Genomic DNA, 19,306 nt, shown 5'->3' with positions numbered 1-19,306 from the left:
CAAGCATCGAATATCGATATCATCATCTAACTACCAAAGACTTCAAAGGTAAAGTCGAATCAAAAGTCGCAATTTAATCAACCGGCGCCTCGATGAAAGTAAAGAAAAGAAGGAGGTATTATAGCTCATCATGCCCCTCCCCGTCTTTCTTCCCACCATTCCCCTCCTTTTTCTTATCGTCCTCGCTCTTCTTCTCCCTCTGATGCTTATGCTTCTTCCCCTCCTCCTGAATCCTCTTCATCATCCCCGCATCGATCTCGATCGGTCTCCCCGCACCAGCCCGCCCCTGCGCCGCCTCCGCCAACCTCGCAAGCGCCTCGATATCAACAATCTCAACCCCCTCCGGTAAGTTCTTCAGCATATCAGCATCCAATTCCATCTCTTGGACCATAACCATCTGTTCCCTTCCATCGTTTCCGGTAACAATATAAGTCCCATCCGCATTCTCCCCTTCCTTCCCTTTCTTTTGTCCTTTGGTCCTAACCTTGTAATTCGGCTTCGCAACAAATTGTTTCTGCCCCAGACCCCCGGTACCGCTCGGTAACTTCCCCAGCAACTCTTGTTCGGCTTCGTTTCCTACAATCTCCAATAAAGCCTGCAGTTTCTTCTCCTGCCTTTCCTTCTCAGCTCGATATTCTTTGATCCTTTCTTCGTTCATAACCTCCAAACACTCGATTTGATTCGCTCTACTTTCGGTAGGAGGCTGGAAAGCAGCATCGCTGCACAGCCGTGGCGTATAGATCACCATAAGGTAGCAACATGTCGTGACCTCCTTAATAAACCCAATCCTATCTTGCGACGCATGTGGCGAACAATGATACTGTTCCCACCATCCGATTAGCCTTCCTAACGTCCCACGAAAATACTCACGAGCTTAAAATATATTCTATCTCACCTGCAACTCGATCCTCCTCTCCTTCCCCGTAATATCACACAACGTCCCCCCCGCCAACTTTTGCACCAAATACTTCAACTCCCCATTCGCCGCCATCTCCATCACCCCCCATCCTTCGGCAGATCCGGCTTAGCATCTCTATCCGGCACCGCCGCCCTCCCCAAAATATAACTGGCAGCATGCGGGTCCTCAACGGGGGGTAACGCGGGGACCCCGTTCGCAGGCGGTAGCTGGTGAAACTGCTTGATATGATCGTTGTAGCAAAAACTATAAGACCACCAACCCGAAATAAAATATAAACACGTCCCTTCCATTCCTCTCAATAATTCCGTTCCGGAGACTGTTGCTCGCGCGAGTTCTTTATCTTCTTCCGATTTGTTTTTACGCCTTTCGGTGGCGTTGAGTTTTGGGGGCGGTTGGACGACGGGGATGGAACAGAGGTAGCGGCGGTTACCCATCATCATGGCTTCGTAGACTATATCATCCGAAGCACGGTGGGAGAACGCCCCGCTATCGCCGCCGCCGGAATTCTTATCCTGAACAGCAAGAGAACCAGAGCCATCGTCTCCATCCGATGCAGCATTATCGGTAGGATCGGTAGAAGGAGGCACGGAAGGCGTAGGCGCTTGTTGTAAATTTCGTAACGACATGGATGCGATCTTGCGATCGGCTTCCTCTTCGGTGACATAGGAGTCCTGGCTATCCGGGAACCGTACTTCGTACTAATATATATCATATCGTGTGACATCATGTCAGCTAATTATAATAACTATTCTCAAAAAAAGATAAACCACGACACGTACCTGCGGATACGCCAGCAGATCCTCATGGACACTAAACATGGCACCTGTGGTGTGAAATCGCAGCGCGAGGGTCAGCAGTGCTGTTGCACCCGCCGTAGACGATAACCGGACCATCTTGGCGAATGATATGATATCGTATCAATATTCAAAGGGCGCCGAAGTTAAGGCAAGAAAGAAGAACAAATCAGAAGGGTATCAAATAGAAAAGAAGACTAAAAGCAAAATAGTAGGGCATGAAAAAACAGGTTGGAAAGCGTCTATTGCATTGTCGTGAACGAGGGCATCACCAGAAGATGAAGATGATGATGGGAGCGGTTGTAGTTGGTGTAGGTCATTGAGTGAGGCCGAACACCTTAAACGTGGCCGCAAGTTAAACCGCCTGATTATGCCCTCATAATACAACACTCCTAAGACTACCACTCCAACGTCTACCAATCTATGGTCAACGGTAATTAGGTATCTGGGACTGCAGCAATTTTTTTTTTTAGTAAAAGTACATTTGTATTGTTTTGTTTTATCAAAAGAAAGAGCCCGGAATATTACAAGGAGAAGAAAGGCTGGGCCTGAGTGGAGATCAGACCGAGAGTCCATGTTCAAAGCTAAAGCACGAGCGAGCAAGCAAGCAATGGAAAAGCACCAACGAAATCCACCTTCACGATCAGATGAATTGTAGGAAAACAAAGACAACAGAAGAGCAAAACCAAGAAAGGACAAGTAAAAACCAAAATAAAATAATAGAAAAATGATGCTTCCTCCGCTCCTATCCACTTAATTCAATCTTGCCAATAATTATCACCTTCTTCCGTATGCTTGTCCCCCTTTCTTATCGTCTAAATTTCTAGTAATCCAACTCTTCAACTTTCGATTCCTTCCCAGCGGAGGCATCCAAATCCATATAACTCTTCAGACTTCGTCCGGCAGCTCCGGGATCGTCCTTTCCGGGAGTAGCACCTGCGCTAGGTGTGCCGTTCGCAGAAACTCCACCACCGGCCGCCATGGCAGCCTGGAATCGCCCCTCACGTTCCCTCTCCCTTTCCGATCTGTCCCTCGTATCTCGACCGCCAGGTCTCGGGTAGGGTGATGGTCTAGAATTTCCTTGCATTCCACCGCGCCGTCTCTGTGGTCCAACCCCACCGCCTCTATTCGGTGACCCGGGGCGTCCTCCCATTCCGGGAATATACCTATCGACTCCGGCAGGAGTGGGTCCCAACCCACCGATATAAGGATCGGGATACTGTCCCGCCGGATACGGGTAGGGTCCCATCACACCCCTGTTGTCCAACCCCCCACCAGGCCTGGGGGGCAGCCCAATCCCGCTACCGCCCGAGACACCACCCTCTGGCTTAGGTGCAGTGATGTGGAAAGGATCCATCACATAGGCATTCAGAAGCTTAATCTCCTGCTCGATGCCACCGACAAACTCCGGGTGACGCTTGGTCATGTGTTTGCGAACGAACTCTTCCGACTTGAAGAGCTTGGTGCAATCCTTAACACGGCAACGAAATTTCCCCTCATCTTCTTGCTTGATGAACTTGTTGGTTTCCTCGTTGAATGCGGTCTCCGGATCTTGCGCCCCCAATTTCCTGGTATCGATCGAGTCCGGTGTTAGGAACAATGTAATCCTGTCCCTGAGATTCTTGACCCATTTCTCCGAGCCGGGATGGAGTTGTTTAGCTGTGCCGTCGGTATTGGCTGGCAACGGCCGTCGAATGTGTCCTCCCGGGCACCTGCGGACCAACTCGTGAATCGAATCCGCCTCGGTGAAACAGTAGTAGCAGAAGGAGAAGACCCGGCGGAGGTACTCGACTGCGATGTCAATAGTGCGTTTGGCCCGCTCCAACTCCTCATCGGAGGGCAGATCATCTTCAGCCTCGCCGTCCTCGGGTTCCTCTTCCGGTTCGTTAGCTGCCTTCTCCGCCATTCTCCTCGCCATGATCTCATCAACCTTAGCGAGAATCAAATCCCACCCTCTGTAACCTGCCAAATCGCCATTTTCATCCAACATCATATCTTCATCCATGTTATTGTTCATCGCCTGCTCCAATTTCAACACGACGGCTCGGACACGGTCAACCTCACTGATGATTTCCTCCGGAACGCTCATGATGTCGTGCAGCATCTTTCGAGTGAGAACTTTCGGAGGGTTATGAACTCCCACGTGAACCACGAAATCGCCTTTCTCTTCGTCATGAATGCGTTCTTCGTTGAGGAGTGCCGCCGCCTTTTCCACAGAGTCCTCACTAACACTTGACGGGTCGATGAGGATCCACCCGATACGATGGAACTTCTTATTCGGATTCGGATCTCCGAGTGAGAGGTACTGGAAGCCTTGAACGGTCATAGCAAGCTATTCCGAAAGACGCATTAGCGGCATACCACGAAAGAGAGGATGGGGCCTACGCACCTTCTCCAAATTTTGTCTCTTCACGGTAGGGGAGACGGTTTTGATCAGCAATGCCGGGCGGTCAAGAGAATCATCCCGAAGGGCGCCGGTTCCAGAAGATACCGCCGGAAGGACATCCTCACTCGGTTCCTCCATCGGATCATCCTCTTTGCTTCCGTTTGACTCACTCTTGCCGTTAGGCTGAGCTGTGATGTTAACTTTAACACCTACGTCCATTCCAATTAGCATCACAGCTCATATCACAGTCCAACGGTCCTTCCGAACTCACCTTCTTTGGCATCGGCCAGCCAATTGTCCCATCTCCCAGACTTCAATTCATCCGCCCAAATCTTCCATTGTCCCTTCCTCCACTCCAGAGTCTTGGCCCTCCATTCGTCTCCTTCTCCCTCAACATATCTCTCCCTGAACCACTCCTCATCCTTATGGCTCTTCACAAACAGCTTCGCGACCCTCCCGTTCAGCCCATCCTTGTACGCCTCATACTTTTCCTTCATAGTCACATCGGTCGCATACTTTGACTTCGAAGGCGCAGATGCAGGCGTGCCGTTCCACCACTCGTTGAAATAGGTGTAGGGAACGAGGTAATCGAAGCCGTGAGGGTCTAATAGGATTGGAGCCATGGCATTCCCCCCACCGCCAGCGGCTGGATATGCACCGTGCCCACTGATATTCGCCGGCATGTATCGATCGCCGTTGGCACCGCCAGGCTCATTGCGACCCAATGGTGGAGCACCAGCGTATCCTTGAGGACCTTGTCCTGGAATGTACACATCCCCAGCAGCTCCAGCACCGCCAGCATATCTTCCCTGTGGACCACCACCGCTCCCCGGCGTATAGCGATCAATATTCGGCGGAGAACGCGAACGTGGTGGCGGCCGACGACGTCCTAATCGGTCATGATCCCAACAGTTAGTCACAAGGTACCGTTACTACCCGCGATTCTCCGCAATTGGAAGGGGTATGATATCCAATTTCCATTCGAGGCAGCAGTATCTGTACAAACCTGGAGATCTTGGGCGTCTGGCTCCATCGGCAGCGTAGTCATCTTCTCTTAGTCTCCCATAGCTCGACTCGTGCAGTTCGTGAGACGGTATTCTTCCGCGAGAGCTATCACGTGGATCGCCAGCACCCCAGGCTCTACGATCGCGGTCGCCTCTGGGGTCATGGCGAAACGCCTCCGGAGAATTGCTGCCGTAATACGGGGCAGACATTGGTAAGGCTGAAAAAAACAACGGGTTGACAACGGGAGAGCGGATCAGCGGAATTTAACTGGCTCGAATTGTCGCGCTAGGATGCTTTCCAAGTTGGTCTTCCAAGGATTATCGTGAGTTGCAGATTCTCGGTTCAGGGGAAAAAAGGCTGGGGCGTTGGCTGCAGGCTGCAGGATCGGACCTTGATAAAGAACATTATGAGAAAGATTGTTTAGAATAAGTAGGTCAGAACAGTATTAGGGGGATGTAGAAGAATGGGAATAAGAGAATTAGCTTGGGGCGGGGTGGTAATAATGAATTGAGAGCGGAAAACAAGAGAAGATGCCGGCAGAAACGGAGGCTTCCCAGCAAACGTGCTGGGGACGGGCATCTTCATACTGAAGCGGTGGGAGAAAGTAGATCAAAGAGGACGGATGAATAAGGCGCAAATAGAAAGTAAAAATGGGAAGAAATAAAGTAGATACGGTATATCCACGAAGCAAAGAGATGGAAAGTATTGATAGAACGGCTAAGGTAAGTGAGAAGGCAAGTTATAGAGAGGGAAGTAACTAAGAAGGGCAATTGATGATAGAAGAGGTATGCGAACGAGGGCGAAAAGAGGGAAACCAACAATGAGAGAGCCAAGTGAGAAAGCAGCCTCGGAAGCGTGCCGGAGGAATGGTAGATAAGCGGTACCGAAAGAGATCTAGCCCGAACAGCGGTGGAGAGGTGGCTGTTGGTGGTGAAGTTGGTGAAGGTCACGGTGATGGTGATGATATGATGATGGTTAGGTGTCGAAAGCTGGAGGGAGAAGGCGGAAGATGGACGAGAATAGACAAGGCACCAAACAGCGCGAAGGACAACGCGCTCCGCAACACAGCCGGCCAGAACCTTGTCCAATCCAACACAGCGCACAAAGCGAGCACTCAGACTATGTAGAACCAAGCCACCTGCGGGTCGGGATATCGTATTAGATGTTTCCTGAATGGATATCTAAGAGAAAGGAAGAAGAGAAAGAAGGAGGAGGGCTGTCGAGATTCCCACCATAAAAGCCAGTTTAACCTCCAATATACCTAATTTAACAGAAGCAAGGGCCGTTTCACTCGCTCGGACCAGCCCGAAATCATGATTGTTTTAATCGGGTCATCGGTACCTTGCATTATCGCCACCAAGTACGGAGTACTGACTAGGAATATAGAAAGCATCCCGAGGCTATTCTTTCTTATCATTAATTTTAAATCTTATCATTTTGCTATGTACAATTTAAACCCTCAGATCCTCCTCTTCCCTCCCGAGCTCTCCTAACCCCATATCAAGATCCCACGGTCCAGGTATTATAAATACGGCAGGATATCTCTCTCCTATCCAACTAGGTTTATACGTCGACATGTCTTTCATCTTCTTCCAAAACTCGAAGCCATTCTTTGTCAACTTCCCGCCAACGCAAAAAATGCAACAACCTCCCATATTCCCGCTCACAAAGCGGTCTACAGCACTCCACAGCAGTCTCTTTTCGACATGGTTTAGAATTCTTCCATTCCCCCACAGTATAAATTATACGACACTATCCACATGCATGCTATTATCCTTCTTACTGCCCTTCCTATCCCAAAGAAAGTACCTTGCAATTCTTTGGAATTCTCCCACATTCTACCACAGCCCTTGATGTGTCATGTGCATGCCCGTACTTCTGTCGTGCAATATCAATAACTCCGAAAGCAAGGCTCAAAAGAAAACCGACATGGTGTCCACAGATGCAAAAGGAAAGGGAAAAAGTGCTATTAAAAAGAAAGAAAGAAAGAAAGAAAGAAAGAAAGAAAGAAAGAAAGAAAGAAAGAAAGAAAGAAAGAAAGAAAGAAAGAAAGAAAGAAAGAAAGAAAGAAAGAAGACACGGACGAACAAGCAGGACATCATGCAGTCGCTTTCGCCATTTCCTCAAACCCCTTCGGTACCGTCCATCCGTGGGTCCTACATGCTCTCAAATATGCCGATACCGCCTCGGCAACTCCATACGACCTCGCTCCACCTCCGCCAGCCTCCAACTTTGCCGGCTTCGGATCAGTGCTCATCATTGCAAGCCTCACATTTAACAGAACGCTCTCGATCGTAGTCTTACTATCCCATCCTGTACCCGTCAACATCTCCAGACAGACAGCTCCGCCAATAGTCACATGTCCCCCTCCACCATTCATGAACGGCAAGAATCTAGGTTTAATAACCCGGACGAATGGCGGTGTGGTAGGAAAACTAGCGCCAAATCGAAGTTCAAGAACCACACTCTTGACACCTTGTGACTTCATATCCTTCGCAAGTGGCAATTCGGAATCGAACGAATGAAGCTCTACGATCCACTGATACACATTGTCGAAATGGTCAGGATTAGTGTACCACCCGAGTTCGTGTAGCGGAGTGCTCTCTTGGATCTTCAGCAGATTCTTGTACTCCCTTTGGAGACGTTTCGTAGCCTGATGCGTCGCAAAAGTCGGTTGAGCGATCAACGGAAGGCTGTTGTAGTCTAACTGTCCGGCGACAAAATCTGTCTTTGGAGGTTCCGGCGCTTTGGGGGCCGCAACAACAGGAGGTGCAACTACTGGGGCTGCCACAGCTGGGATAGTAACAGCTTTTGCGTTTGTTGTCACAGCTGCGGTTGTTTTAACGGGAATCGGATTAGGGGCCGTCGCTGTGGGTACGGTGGAAGCCTTTACAGCATTTTCTGTATTTGTTTTATTCACGCCGACAGAGCCATCAGGCTGTGCGTTTCCGCCATTCACTATAGGGTTAGAACTCGTCACCGCGAAGGGCGCCGAGATTACTGGAGCAGGTCCTGAATCCACGTATTTCCCTTTCCCCTTCGGTCCTCCATTGACGGAATCAGACACCGGTACCGCGGGAGCGGTACTATTCCACGGGTCATTGTTCACAGGGGCTCCGAAACTGAGGCCTCTCTTAAAGAAGCTACCTGCCAACCCTATTCCACGGCTAATCGAGCCCGAGCCACTGGTTGCCGAGGAAGGTGCCGCCGGAACGTTCCTGGCAGTGCTTCGAAGCGCGTACCTTGGAGGGTCAGCACTCCCATCAGCAGTATTCGAACCGGCAGCCGCGAAAGGATTTGTAAAGAAACCTGTCCCATTGGTATCAGTAACTAGAGTGTAGTTGGGGGGCGTCGCAGTTATCGGAATATCATCATATGATGGCGGCTGAGCTGCGGAGCTCGATCCAGATCCAGGGAAAGCTGAAGTTGACGAATTACCTGCAATTGACAGCCTATTCTCATTAGACGCACGACCCTTATTCGCAAATCCAGAAAAAAGGCTGGTCCTCCTGCGGTTTTGCTCGCTCAGTGGCGCCATCGACGATGATGACGACGAACTAGCCGTTTCCATTGACAATGCTATCGCTATATCCAAATCGGATATATCGAGCGGATCGGAAGTAGTAGCGGGTACGGTGGCAGGAGTTGGAAGATGCTCTTCGATAAAGATGTCGAGATCGGAATCATTCGTAGCGTCGCTGGCGGGGTCTTCTTCAACGGGTATTCGTTCTTCAATACCGTCGATGGTAACAAGAGTATAGGCCGGTTCGCTTTTCTTCTTGCCCTTCTTATTCTCATCGAGCAGGTCGTCCTTCCGGGCTCTGGCCGCTTTCGGCTGGGGAATAATTATTTTGCCTTGTTCGCCATTGGGGGTCATGGATGGATCCTGCGGCTTGACCTGGCTAGGCTTCTTCGAAGACGCAGTTCCCTGGCTGCTAAAAGCGCATTGGACAAACAAGTATCTCGTGCATATCCAATCGAGCTATATGATTCGTTAGCTGTTATCGTCCAAATGCGCATTTTTGATAACGTTAAATCCCGTGGCTCACCTGAGCGACCACCAAATGTGGACTTTTGCTGACGAATTCATTCGGTGCATTGACAATTTCATTCAATGCGACTGCACCCGAAACTTTGAGCACACTCTTGGACCACTGGTCGCTCTGTAATGGAATCCTAATCAGCTCCAATACCAAGAGAATCCTAAAACTTCGAGAAACTTACCCCTGCGGCTGAAGCATACCGATTAGCGGTATACCCCAGACTTGTTCTAAAATCCAACGAATGATAACATCCGTTTCCATACGCCCGTCCATTCAAAGTTTGGTTGAAATTCAGCCCTTCCCGAATAATCGAATGCCAATTTATCAATGGGCTCCCATGCCATGCGAACATAGTCGGGTACTTGAGCCGTAACCTCCCAGTAGTATCGGAACTCGCGGTCTGGAACTTTTGCTCTTTATCAGGCGCACCCATAGCAAATCGGAACTGCATCCAATTACCCATACCGTATACGCGATCCTCGGTCTGAGTGACAGGAAAGACTCCATTGGAGCCAGTCTCCAGGCCATCGACTTGAACAATACAAGCACGGTTTGATGCAACAATCCATCTGAGGACACCCAATGCAGCAGGTGAAATTCGATCTCCCCAGCTTGCGAGATGTCCCTGTCGCAGCCTGTCCTTCATCTCTCGAACAGACGGCAGGGAATCAAGAAGCAAACAAATAACATCTTGTTTCTGCTGTGGGGTGAACCCTGCGAAGTCCTGGTTGTAAATATACACCATAACCTGGTGACTTCCAGCCGTTGCAATGGATCCCCCGGTGTACGCAGCTCCGATTTTCAGCGCGCTGGCTTGAGCTGTTGTGGAAATAGGATCTGAAACTTTGATGGTTGGGAATTGAGACATATCCGTCGCACGACAGCATAAGGTCTCGCCGGCAGCTCCAACGCCTGTAATCGACATCCAAGTACCAACTTGTACCGGGTGAGAAATGGGAGTTGCGGCATTGATTCTTAAGGTTAGATCCTTATTTGCCCAGTCAAAGGTACCCGTGTAACCTCCACCTCCTGGTGGAAAAGGTACCTTCAGATCGAGCGCATCTGGGAAATCTTTCAGCTTGTGGTGTTTCGCCGCCGCATAGCAGAATGAAACGAGCAGATCCACGACATATGGTTGTTCCACAATATCTTTCTCAATCCCTGGACCGAAGTCCGAAGAAAGATATTTCGATAGACAAGCCGGCGTGCTGCAAACATATGGCTCCAAAGCTTCAACGTCTGTATCCACCGTACGGTGGCAGACAAGGCAGAAGTCTGTATATCGTGCAAAATGCCGGAGAAATAATTGCATTGCAATAAGCGGGAATGAGCGCTTATCGATGCTTGTCGCGGTCATAAAATGATCGGACGTTACTAGCCGTGAGAACCCGTTGGGAGGAGTATCGTCATGCCAATATTTCGCCTCCATCGCCTCGACGGATGTGGCTGCATTTTTCTTATCCAGGAAATAGTACTCTTCGGCTCCAAACCACGTGAAACCAAGCTCGAGTCGCTTCTTAAGCAGAGTTATCAGTCTCTCGTTCAGGAATAACTCTAGCGTCTGCAATATATAAGGCATATTTGGATCCGCCTTCTTAAAAGCAGCTTGGCATTGCGCTTTTGTCGGTTTATACTGGTCGTTTTGTCGGACCCTCATTCGAATATTCGCCTTGGCTCGGTCTGAACGACTCCTCTTCGTTTCGTCGCAAAGGTCGTCCAAGTTGGCGTATCCGGCTGGGTATTCGATGATAAGACTCAGGTATCTCTTCGCCTCAACATGCCATGCATCCAAAGCATTGTCCGAAATGCCTAGTCGCGATAACCGGCAGGATATGACCACATAACAAACTCCAGTACCCTTCAACGATCCGTGATATCCCATTTTGAAACCCGCATCTTTTGCGGACCTCAGGTCGGTGATGATTTTCCGTGAGGGACTAGTTGGAGTAATAACCAGCGGAGATCCAGAGGCAACTTTCTTGCCTTTATCAAGCGTCGACCCTGTCGTATACAAATCATCCCCATCGTCGTCGTCATGCGATGGACGGCCAGTCTTTCTAGCGTGGCGGGGTGATGATGACTGCGAAGCTCCTCTGAAACTTACGTCGTCGTCACTGACAACGAATGGTCGTTTCCTCGACCCATCGGCTTCTTTGTTTCTTAGATGCTGTACGACCTTGGTCATGATCTGTTTGATGGATGTTCCCGCTAAGCTGGGGAGGTCACTAAGCTTCTCTCCAACAGAAGCTGCATCGTCACCGCAGCCAAAGATGAAGACCTCGTGTCTAGATGGATAGTTTGGAAGGTCTATTTTTTCGAAGAGGATTTATCAGAATTATTATATCTTCGGGTGCCATATGAGTATACAAAAAAGGTTTAGGGAATACTCACCAACTATAATGACAGATATGGTCGACGGTTCGCCTTCCCTTGGATGATATTGAAACAAGAATTCTCCTTCATTCTCGCCTGTTCCAACAATATATGCTCCTTCAATAGTGTCATCATCGGATGCTATATAAAGGTCGGTATCGTACTGGTCCTTCGGCATCTTGTGTTTTGTTTTAGTCTCTCGAGGAGAGATCTTCGGTCTCGTCGAATGCTCTGGTTTCCTCCGGAGAGGAAAAGCAACGGGAAGAATAGTAAATATGATAATTCCGATAACCCCTCCACCTGCAAAAAGACTGAAAATCAGAAGGAAAAATTTGGAAGCCCAAAATATACTATTTCGCTGTGGCATACACACGGATAATGCTGAAATGTTGTGTGTTGGACGGTCAGCCTTGTGTGAGATATGCAGCGGTGGTGCGGGCCAAAAGTGTAACTAAAGCTACCTCTGCAATCCTGGAAATGGATGTAACGAGTTCCACGTAGAGAATATCAAGGGATAGGGGGTCGATTAAATAATAGTTATAAGATAGGCACTGGAAGCTGGAAGGAAAGTTGAGTACATGGGAAGATGGTCGTGGGGTTTGCAATGAGGCTCTAGGTGTGTAACTTTCACGTTGCGCAGAGCGTTTTTGAGCCAAATAATTTAAGAAAATCAATTAAGAAGAGTTGATATAAGGAAGGCAGGAGGGAAGGGAAGGGATTCTAATATTTCTCGGGCCTGCCAAAGGATTCGTTTTGTTTATCGATTGGAAGGTCGAGGAAGGATGAAATGTTGGATGTCGATTTAATTCTGAAGCCTGGTTGGAGTAGCAGCTAGACCCCTCTGTCAGTTGTTGGTTAATATTAACAGAACCTCGAGTGGAAAGCCCTTCAAGAAGAAATTCAGACAGCCGACCTCGGAATATAAAGCAAATCACCGTCTCTAGGCTTGAGGATTCGGGCATCCGTCAAGTTTGACAGCCTATCGGTGAGTAGTCGGTACCTTCTTTACAACATACAGTACCTGACATGCCTCGATGGTCGATATAATTTTATACAGCCTCGTTTCTCGCAGGCTACCAACCGGTTCGAAACAAAACGGGATATTCCCCACCATGGCCATGTTCATGCACCAAAACTGGTCTGGCGAATTACCAGGTGGGTCGGTCGGAGGTACAGCCAGTGGGATTTGTGGATTCAGCCATGGTTTCCTTCGCTTTTCAGCCTCTCCTGGCCCGACGTGCAGCTCGAAACGAAGGATCCAATGGTGCGGGCTTAGAAGCTAAGACTCCGACAAGTCTTCGACACATCGGCGCTATAGCTACCGCTACGATGGCAGCAGTAGCCCATAAAGTGGCGTGCATGTGAGCATCAAATACTTACGCACTACACTCATTCACAAGTTCTCGAAATCCTCGACTAGCTATCCCCAAATGCCACGTTTAGAACTTCCCCGAATCCCTAAATCAGTACCAGTAAGAACTTCGATCTTTATATAAGAGAGTATCTCATTTCCAAATGCCGTCCGAGTTTTCGCCGACCCGATTCCCGTGGAGCCGCTGGGGGTTCTGGGAGTCATGCAGCAAGTCTTCCAAAAAAAAGCGTTCCAGGCTACAAGTTTTCAATGTTGCCTGAACCCCACCACATGAACACAACGTTAGCCTGAAAATATCGGGCTGACATAGTATATGAACATGTCCGCACCAAACTTCAGGCATTATTATACAAGCATCGGATTATGCTCTGGGGGGAAAAGACGCCCGCTCAATGGCACCGGTATCCTTGGCCAGCTACTAATATTAAGACAAGTAATATTTTAAGTATAGTACGAGATTAAGTCCTTAATTCCTTTAGGTTTACTAATGATGCAATGTGATGTTAATGCAGAATTTATCGAGGGAATATATGTCTAGAATACAAAGATGATACATCCTCCCAATTCCGGCAAAGTTGCATGCATACGGGATGCCGTAGATTAACTGAACCAATTTTGTTTCCCATATGAATTGACCGGAGCACTGTCACAAATCAATCGTCAGTTGATCCTCTTTGTAATCCAAAAAAAGCATAGGAGGGAACTTACTTCTGCGGCGGTACCTTGAATAACTCATCCATAGGCCGCTGCCCAACTCCCTGAATATAAATATCCAGCATCTCCCCCATCACAGGCTCAACCTTCCACCAAATCTCTCCCTCTAACGCCCTTCTATCTTTCAAAATCTTAAACCCAACCAACGATTCCCACATATTATCCAGTGGATCCAAACGATCATAGATCGCAAAAACTACTTTCTCCAACTTCTCCGCCCCTCCCCGAATCCAGGAATTGACCGCCTTTTCCAACTCCTCAGGCGATACATTGTGAAACAAATACCCTCCAGAGTTATCTGTCGGCCATGGAAGCCTTACTCTCTTCAAGTTCTTCATGTCTTGGAAGGCATTACACAACGTAGTCCCGCGTGTTGCTGTTGCTTCTCCATCAGGTAGCCAATACCAAGCCCCGTGCGTTCGTACCACTAGATCTTCAATATCAGGAAATCGACATCTGATCTCCGGTAGCACGAGTAAATCAACACGTCCAAGTTCTAGCTGTAACTGCTTCAACCCCTGCTAGTTAAAGTTGTGCTCCTGGCCTTGGGTCTTGGGATCCACCGTAAAAAACACCTCGTCACTCTTGATACGAAGTCTAGTCAATGTCCTTGCACACGACTGGTGTAGAAATGACATATCCGGCTCAGCTTTACGGGTTGGTGTGAGAGAAAACTGATTGGTAACAACAATCAACTCCGTCAACCCCGGCGGGCCTGGTGGCGGGTCCACATTATCTTCTTTCCGTATCTGTGGTCCTAGGTACTCGTGATATTTCTCCGGTAGGGCCGCAAAGTAGTCTTGATTCTTTGCACCGGAGAGATCGTGCGAGGTAAAACTTGAAAAAAGTTCGCATGTAAAGTTGAGGCTCTTGAGAGTGTGGAAAGCGGGCTGGTTGATAGTTTGGTGAAAATAGCATGGATTAAGTTTGCCTCTATCTCTGCAATCGTTGACAATTTGATCCAGAGGCTTGTTATGTTTGGAAAGAGGGCGAGGACATCCATGTAAACTTGAAAAGCATCAATTGTCCGAAGCAGCTCATTTAGGTACCCAGGAGTATGCATCGATATGTGACTTTGAAAACAGTTATTACACTTGGCTTCATAAGATTCAAATATTTAGGATATTTGATGCAAAGAAATATTACATACTGAACCGCAGGTCTCAAATGCCCAACAATTTCTCCATCGCGAAACGCAGCTGCCTTTGAAGGAGTCCTCCATTCGATACGATTGAACACGAGCGGGATGATGAAATTCCGACACGCGTGAGAGCACCGAGAGAACCGTCTGAAATCACGCTCGGAGAGGTACGAAAAGATTTCATCAACCAACTCTAGTGGAAGGGTGAAGAGTAAAACCGACATCTTTAAGAATTGGTTATAGCGCGGGGGCCGGCGGGGTAGGAGAAGATGGATTGATGTTGCGTGAATTTGAGGAAGCTAGATTTAGAGATATCGTGATAGATATATTTCGAGATTTAATACAATCAACTCAGAGGGCTCGTGCGTAGGCTGCCGCCTCGTAATAGGACATGTAACCAGTATGCACTTTGTATCGCAACTGAAAGGAACCAAAGCTTACAGCCGCTGGTGGCCTGGGATGACCAAACTCCCGCTACCGTGTTAGCTGCCCAAAATGCAACAAGATGAACCATCACAACGATACCTAGTTAAAATCATGGTAGTTCAGATACATCCTAGAATAGGAAATCCTTGGGTGCTTAAAGATGCCGAGATATTTTGGATTCCTGCGCGGGACTAGTAGCTGGTAGACATGCCTGGTATGCATATTCAATCATACATACGACTGTCAACACCCAGATGTCCTCCGGTCTAATCCCAACCGACACCCATCATACCATTTCGCAAAGCTAAAACATCTAAATTACGTACATCACACGAAATCAGCTATTCGAATCGTTCACAAAAATATGAATCAGTTTGTCCGAGCCATGCTTCCGCTGTTAGTTAGAAACTCAGTCGAGTCGAAGATACAAATGTCGCAAGCAGGCTCTCAACAACGCCTTGGATTTCTACATTCGTCTAGCTCCTTGGCATGATTTTGGTAGACTCGATTTTGGGATACAGACCCAGTACGAATATAAAAGAATAGTTGGTCCCGCTGTATATTTGGAAAATTTTTTCTGGCGCTGAGTAGTAAGGATTCAGAAAGGCATTCATGCAAATTCAAAAGATCCTGCACCACTGTCGTTACCGATCTCATTAATTTATAGGAAATCTTCAAGGCATGTTAGCTCCCCATACACCCTCGAAAGGATATGAACGATCAATTACAAATTTTCGAGAGTGGAACTATATATATTTTGTTAGCTATCAAGCTTACATTTTCTGCATGACAGACACACTCCTTTATCAAAGCTACCAACTATGCAGATCTCAAGTCTTACCTTCCTCGTTGCGGCCTTCCTAGTCAACCTCTCCTTGGGTTCTCCAATTGCAACTCGAAGACTTGAAGCCCGCCAGGATCCACAGTTGGAGTCGGACTGCTCGAAATATAAATTCAAGCCCGTTGGCGAGATCAAGGAAGACAAGCGTCTCGACCGCTTGTGCCCGATATTCTGTGAAGGTGAGTAAATAATAATCAACTTTAATACTATATGTTTATGGGCGGATTAGAATTAATTCTTTTCTTTGGAACTACAGCCATTAAGAAGAATCCCAACAGTCCGTCGAGCAAGCAGTTTGAACAGAAGCTTAGAATTCAATGCGCCGTTCCACCGCCACCACCAACTGCTTGAAATCTATGATTTTATAACTCCTTTTACTACTATTTGGCATTCTGGTGTTCAATAAGTGCTTCATGCATCTGTTTCATAGAAGGCGTTAACTGGACTTGCGGTATCAAATCAATTGGGTTTTATTGTAGATGCATAACACAGAAACATACAAAGGCGTTTGCTTGGAAATTACATGTATACATTGAGATCAATCTTCTATCTTTATAACCGAGAGTATATAATTTTACATATATTCGGTAACGGTCAGGAATGTAATTTCTCAACATGCATTCCTTCAGTGTGATATCTGGGGTAGCGAATATTAAAAATTTTATGTATTACGATGCGTACAACCTCGAATTCACCCTCTCGGTTCATTCGATCCCATATGAAACCCAAATCACCGCATACACTTCTAAACTTATATGCCCAAGTCTAAAACGGACCCTTTTGGTTATAGTAAGTGTCCATGGACCGAACTAGGAGGCACCCGATGACTTCAGCATAAATTGTGTCGAGTTCATGTCTGTTACTCTGATGTTGTGCGTTGGAGAACAATATATATAATATTAATATCGGAAATATTTTTTCGCCATATATCCGTATTCTGACCCTCTCGTCATTCTTTGGTTTTCTCGTAAGCGTAAATGTCGCTGTGACTTTTTGTACATGTATAATCGGTGTTGGTAGGCCAGGGCTGCACTTACAGTATAATTATATATACTCTTTTGTGTTCGAACATGTTCCCATAACATTCTCTTCGCTTTTGTCGCAAGCAGTACTTTGAATATAGGAATTCAGTATTCGGATTTATACATACAACCCGACCTTGACTTTGTAAATTTATTCATGAAGTCCATTTTCATTTTCCCTTGGTAATGTCACCTGTAGAAATGAAGGGTAAACATATAATATGCGTAAAATCGTCGCCGTCATACTCACGATAATAGAGAGAGGGTTCCCGAGACTAAATAAAAAGACCGTTATGGGAAATGCGGAATAAATCGGTCATATGACATGCAGGACTACTCACTACGGATCCAGGAGGGAGTTAGTGTACCTCTCAATGGGTACTGTAAAGTTGATGACTTTTTGTGGAAAGTTGGTCTCGTATACCGGTTTTCGAAAGTTATAAAATTTAATATCTGAAGAGAAACGTAAAGCAAAGAAACATCGAGAATAGACAGAGAAAACCTGGAGAGGTGGAAGAACACCCTGAACATTCTCCCACCTTGTTGCATTTTGGATGTCCCATCGAGATGCCAAGATTCTTCTTTTAAGCTCCCTTACAGCTCTGATTCTGGTATCGATCGGTCTATATAGATTTGATCAAGCTTTCAAATAGCACTTACCATCGAATTGTAAATGAATCCAACCAGATGCTTCTCCTCTACGGATATCCGGATATACAGTGCATGTAACCATTGGTTTCCTCTGGTGTTGAGCTACCCCTTGTCGCATCCCATGTCCGATCCCGTACCTTGCAGATGTCATGACGAAATACACCTTTACAAACGGGAAGACCTTCAATTCACCCGCGGCGTTAGAAACCCCCCATAAACTCCAATCAAGTTCCCCAAAATAAGACGTAGATATCCATCAATCGATCGACTGCGCGTATACATTTCCAGATACGACACGAAATGCCTACCGTTTTGGGCACCGCAATAGGCCTCGGCCTCCATCCTCAAATTCTTGCCAGCCCGGCAGCTTCAATCCTCCTTCCGGTCACCATAGGCTCCGCGATAGGATGGTCGCTAAGCCGTAAGCTCCCCCCCAATATATTAATATCAAACCCCCTACCTAACCCTCACCACATAGCAAAAACCAAAACAACCTACCACTCCCTAACCCAACCCCCCCTCCACCCTCCCTCCTACCTCTTCGGCCCCGTCTGGACCCTCCTCTACGGCCTAATGGGCTACGGCATCCACCACGCCTACAAATCCTCGCATTCCCATCCACACTTCCCCACAACCGCAACCCTCTACACCACCCAACTTGCCCTAAACTTCCTATGGACTCCATTATTCTTCGGTGTTGAAAAGCCGAGGGTTGCGTTGGTTGATATTTTGGGACTTGGTGTGAATCTGGGGGCGTTGACGTGGAGTTATGCGCAATTGGGGGATGAGGTTGCGGTGTGGACGATGGTGCCTTATTTGGCGTGGGTTTCGTTTGCGACATATCTCAACATTGGGGTTGGGGTGTTGAATGGGTGGGATATTAAGTCGAAGAGGAAGGCAAAGGAGGAGGTGAGTGAGAAGGAGTAGACGAGTCTTTGGCATACACATGAACTTTAGGAACCTCGTGTATGCATACGCAAGTTCATTTTAGAATATATACCTTGGTATATATACTTGATAAGTAGTCATCCGAAGAGCTAATGAAAAGGCTTGGTGGAGATTGATCTTATTCGTATTCACTTATCCAAGAAAATCTCACAAAATGTACACAAGGGAATTTGAGTTAAGGAAGGAAAAATGAAGAAAGCAGCTCTATCTTACAAGTACATATAAACAAAACGCAATGCGCCCTGGGTGTAAACCCTACGGGGTCCACCGTTTCGTTCAGATGGAGGGGATATAAAGAAATGTAATTACAAGAAGTGGAAGGCGAGTGGGGGGGAGGGCGGATTGAGAGATGAAGAGGAGTAGGAGGAAGGTGAACAACCAAGGAAAAAGGGAAATGTACAAGAGTATTGCAACAATCTGTAACTCCGATTGTAAACGGGGAGAGTGAAAGAAGCAGAGTCTAAATTATAATTTGCCTCTTCAAGATGATTTTATTTCCCACTCCCGTTGTTCCCGAATAAACATAAGGACTGACTTTTCGGCTTTGGGTTATTTGTTGTAAAAGATAGGTATTTTAAGCACCTCGCTCCCGGAACCACATAAAAAAGAGGTCTCCACGTTTCCCATCATTCGCCATACTGACGACCCTCGTATTTCGAATTCGTAAAAGC

At 47.4% G+C, this 19,306-nt stretch overlaps 7 protein-coding genes across 7 annotated transcripts; 2 read left to right on the top strand and 5 right to left on the bottom strand.

Moving 5' to 3' along the window:
• Positions 1-118: 118 nt before the first annotated feature.
• DFL_007175 (uncharacterized protein) lies at positions 119-1,812 on the bottom strand (the record flags this gene model as incomplete). Its single annotated transcript, XM_067636715.1, has 4 exons — positions 119-820; positions 896-1,008; positions 1,068-1,617; positions 1,699-1,812. The coding sequence occupies 4 exons, from the start codon at positions 1,810-1,812 to the stop codon at positions 119-121; spliced, it is 1,479 nt and encodes a 492-aa protein (XP_067488304.1).
• A 724-nt stretch (positions 1,813-2,536) lies between these two features.
• Positions 2,537-5,313, bottom strand: DFL_007174 (uncharacterized protein; the record flags this gene model as incomplete). Its single annotated transcript, XM_067636714.1, has 4 exons — positions 2,537-4,045; positions 4,103-4,308; positions 4,371-4,988; positions 5,106-5,313. 4 exons carry the CDS (start codon positions 5,311-5,313, stop codon positions 2,537-2,539), a joined length of 2,541 nt encoding a protein of 846 aa, XP_067488303.1.
• A 108-nt stretch (positions 5,314-5,421) lies between these two features.
• Positions 5,422-6,452, bottom strand: DFL_007173 (uncharacterized protein; the record flags this gene model as incomplete). Its single annotated transcript, XM_067636713.1, has 3 exons — positions 5,422-5,494; positions 5,924-6,242; positions 6,446-6,452. The coding sequence occupies 3 exons, from the start codon at positions 6,450-6,452 to the stop codon at positions 5,422-5,424; spliced, it is 399 nt and encodes a 132-aa protein (XP_067488302.1).
• Positions 6,453-7,202: 750 nt separating this feature from the next.
• Positions 7,203-11,698, bottom strand: DFL_007172 (uncharacterized protein; the record flags this gene model as incomplete). The annotated part of the gene is made up of 4 exons (XM_067636712.1): positions 7,203-9,086; positions 9,154-9,267; positions 9,329-11,454; positions 11,539-11,698. The coding sequence occupies 4 exons, from the start codon at positions 11,696-11,698 to the stop codon at positions 7,203-7,205; spliced, it is 4,284 nt and encodes a 1,427-aa protein (XP_067488301.1).
• Positions 11,699-13,492: 1,794 nt separating this feature from the next.
• On the bottom strand, positions 13,493-14,971 carry DFL_007171 (uncharacterized protein; the record flags this gene model as incomplete). Its single annotated transcript, XM_067636711.1, has 5 exons — positions 13,493-13,535; positions 13,601-14,127; positions 14,182-14,545; positions 14,656-14,679; positions 14,757-14,971. The coding sequence occupies 5 exons, from the start codon at positions 14,969-14,971 to the stop codon at positions 13,493-13,495; spliced, it is 1,173 nt and encodes a 390-aa protein (XP_067488300.1).
• Positions 14,972-15,994: 1,023 nt separating this feature from the next.
• Positions 15,995-16,365, top strand: DFL_007170 (uncharacterized protein; the record flags this gene model as incomplete). The annotated part of the gene is made up of 2 exons (XM_067636710.1): positions 15,995-16,193; positions 16,271-16,365. 2 exons carry the CDS (start codon positions 15,995-15,997, stop codon positions 16,363-16,365), a joined length of 294 nt encoding a protein of 97 aa, XP_067488299.1.
• Positions 16,366-17,987: 1,622 nt separating this feature from the next.
• On the top strand, positions 17,988-18,614 carry DFL_007169 (uncharacterized protein; the record flags this gene model as incomplete). Its single annotated transcript, XM_067636708.1, has 2 exons — positions 17,988-18,108; positions 18,166-18,614. 2 exons carry the CDS (start codon positions 17,988-17,990, stop codon positions 18,612-18,614), a joined length of 570 nt encoding a protein of 189 aa, XP_067488298.1.
• Positions 18,615-19,306: the final 692 nt, after the last annotated feature.

Source organism: Arthrobotrys flagrans, assembly GCF_004000055.1.
Source record: "Arthrobotrys flagrans strain CBS H-5679 chromosome Unknown unitig_8, whole genome shotgun sequence".
Taxonomy (NCBI): Eukaryota; Fungi; Ascomycota; class Orbiliomycetes; order Orbiliales; family Orbiliaceae; genus Arthrobotrys; species Arthrobotrys flagrans.
The sequence above is the reverse complement of the archived record's forward strand: the minus strand, read 5'-3'. Positions and strand labels throughout refer to the sequence as shown.